At 42.1% G+C, this 2,949-nt stretch overlaps 1 protein-coding gene across 2 annotated transcripts; it reads right to left on the reverse strand.

Annotated features, from left to right (window-relative positions):
* Nucleotides 1-621: 621 nt before the first annotated feature.
* On the reverse strand, nt 622-2,681 carry LOC147603015 (uncharacterized). Of its 2 annotated transcripts, none has more exons than XM_086797226.1 (2): nt 2,359-2,681; nt 622-1,035 (listed from the first exon to the last, which is right to left on the reverse strand). In XM_086797226.1, the coding sequence occupies exons 1-2, from the start codon at nt 2,584-2,586 to the stop codon at nt 922-924; spliced, it is 342 nt and encodes a 113-aa protein (XP_086653352.1). In that variant the 5' UTR covers nt 2,587-2,681; the 3' UTR covers nt 622-921. The 2 variants fall into 2 exon arrangements, with proteins under 2 accessions (XP_086653352.1, XP_086653353.1); XM_086797227.1 differs by having other exon boundaries at nt 622-1,964; nt 2,359-2,668.
* Between the last annotated feature and the right edge of the window lie 268 nt (nt 2,682-2,949).

Below are 2,949 nucleotides of genomic sequence, written 5' to 3' on the forward strand. Positions count from 1 at the left end.
AGCATCATTCATAATTGGGCATAACATGCAGTCAAATTCTAGATTTTAATAGGACCCTTGAGGATTATCACAACACCCTCTTACAATTTACCAAACTTATCAAACTTGGATCTGCAACTATTGAAAGTCACAAACTAAGCACATTGACAAATAATCACTGATATTTTGCATTCCCCTATTGTACAGTCATGTAGGTAAACATATTTACTCCAAGTACACTAATACAGCCCCCCAGAAAGAGAGTCTAGTAGATGTTTTTTTTTCAGGATGTGTTTGTAAACTTTTCATCAAACATCGTCTTCAGTTCCTTCCCTGCGCTAAATATTACACACACAATTTCCACGCGCATGTCTTAGGCACCTGCTCTGCTCTGATGCATAAGCCCTGTGCTCAGAACCTTCATGCTCTCTCTCTCTCTCTCTCTCTCTCTCTCTCTCTCTCTCTCATTACAAGCATGCAGATTGAAAAATTGCATACAGTTCTGGAGCTCGCAGGTTGTGTTGCTCACTGCAGTGTTCTGCAAGGATGAACACTCTGACAATTGTCTGCTTGCGTACACCAGACCATAACACAAATCACATTAAGCTAAACAGCATGCTGGATACGCTAGACATTTGAATGATGTTTCAATGAAGCTAGACACTACTTCAATTAAATGCAACTCCAGAGCTTGTTCAATCTTCACAGGGCAGTTACAATTTTAGGTTTGCATCTAAATAATTATCATGATTGCGCTTTGCTCAAAGACGAGCAATAGTTGTTTTGAGCAAAGAATATCGACGGACAAAATTTGCTGTAGAGATTTGTCACCTTGCAAATGTATTGCCGGCGAAGAGATTCTTCACCTCCTTGGAAGTGTATGGGGAGCATTTACCAGGCAGTTGGTGGAGACAAAACAAAAACCGGACTGACAATTCTTCCTCAGATTCTCTGTTGCCTCCTGTAAGCTAGGCTTCTTCCTCTTTCTTGCCAACTTAACCCTTTTCCTGGACCTTCACACTGACAGATCTTTTTCCTGCTGCTTCTTCTCAGGACCTACAGTAGGTGCTTACTTTTATAGTGATGTGCAATAGACTCAGGATAGTTTAGGAATGGTTTGAGCTACATTGAATACAAAACTAGATCGTCAAATGCAGACAATGAAACAAGATTTACAGCTTTCAACAGCACCAACATGCACTTGCAACTGTGATGAAAGTATGAACCTGACAGGTTCAAGTTCAATAGCACCAACATGCACATGACTGTGACGTGCTGATCAATACTGCCTAACAGCCGAGTTCTTAAGTAGTAACCAAACCATGGATAGGTTGAGCTATTACCAGGGAGCCAAAATATGACCTACAAACTATTACATAGTGCCTTTTAAGTTTAATTTGAAAATATTGACAATGGAACTTTGCCTTCAACTTAGATCCACGATAACGCCTAACGCCAGGAAGACGGGCAAATCACAAAACGCAACCACAGTGGTGCAACCAAATCAGGCATAGCCAGCAGCTACCATGGGCATGAAGTACATCTTGTTGCCAACAAGTTCATCAATTTCATATGGACAATAAAATAAAGAAAATATAAGGCAATCTAGTCCACCCGGAACCAATCAAAAGTCAAACAGATTGTTGTTGTTGGGCATTATATCAGTAGATCAATCTTTTCCAAAACATTGACAAAACAACTAGAACAAGACACAAGAAAACCCAGCGCATCCATGGTTGCTAAAAAACACAAGACAGAAACAGTGAACAAATCAAACCAAGAGACGAGATCCTATATAAGATACCAAGAGGACGCGAATAGAATGTAGGGCTGCTTTCGCTGTCATGTACACGGCTCTACCATGCAGCGGCCTTACGCTGCCCACGTAGAATATATGCCCATCACACAAACCAAGGATGTGTGCCGCTATGAACCTTTCCCGCGGAATACCACGTCGCTTCTCCCTGCAGAAGCCAACGCTCGGCCTTGGGCAACACACAACGACAAGCCTTAAACAGGCTTTCCATGTTACATATACACAACTCACTCATATGACCGCAAACAAGCACTGAGACGTCTGATTTCAACCCTAATCATGAGATCTGCAACACAAGGGCAGACAAGCTCAGATTGGACCAAATAGCTTTCCAACCCAATAGGACAAAAGCCCTGACCGGGACCCTAGCCCTAACAGAAATCAAACAAAAACAACCCTTACGTTCATCTCTACCCGCAGAATCGGTAACCCTAACTCTCACCACAGAATTAGAAGATTTCACGACACTCGGACAAAATATTGTACAACAGATGCACTTGAATATGCAGAAAAAAACCCTAACTCTGCTGCACATGATGACAGATCGCATGAGATGTGCTCACCGTTCCTTTGAAATCAGGGGGCACAAGCACTGATTTGCTGCACAGGAGCAGAGTGAGGAGATCAGGAAGGGAAGCCCCTCCCATCTGGCGTCTGTGTAGCACAGCTATGACTCGAATACCTTCCGAAAGATATGCTACGAGAGCACTCGGCGAAGGCGCTCTTAAGGGCTGTGCATATTCGCAGAAGGGGAACAATCTTGTTATAGAGTTCCGATTAGGGTTTGACATGGGGCTTGCCGAATTTAAAGCTAAAATTTACCCATTGAGCTCGTCCATGACATGTTAGACCTACAAACTAGGAATGTGTGGAAGCTAAAGGAGATGCTAGAGACGTGTTTCCAAAAAAAAATCCCTTTCACAGCAGTGAAGGCTGGAAAATTTTAAACCTGGGCTATTTTTACTAAAAAATAATAATATGTATTTTATTAAATTATATGTTTTTTCTAATCAAAATTACTAATTGCCAGTTGTTGTTAAAGTTAAACTTTCTCCAAATCTCCTCACGCGGCACACTTGTAGGGTATCAGCCTATCACAATCTACCTTCCAACTTGTGGCCTACCCACTTTGGCACTTCCTACCTGCATGCTCC

Source organism: Cibotium barometz, chromosome 65, assembly GCF_041138505.1.
Source record: "Cibotium barometz isolate CiBa-2024 chromosome 65, ASM4113850v1, whole genome shotgun sequence".
Taxonomy (NCBI): Eukaryota; Viridiplantae; Streptophyta; class Polypodiopsida; order Cyatheales; family Cibotiaceae; genus Cibotium; species Cibotium barometz.

Coding starts and splice junctions, on each gene's coding strand:
- LOC147603015 (XM_086797226.1), bottom strand. CDS start 2,586: ATGTCAAACCCTAATCGGAACTCTATAACAAGATTGTTCCCCTTCTGC. Junction 1,036..2,358: donor CCCCTGATTTCAAAGGAACG/GTGAGCACATCT, acceptor CACCTACTGTAG/GTCCTGAGAAGAAGCAGCAG.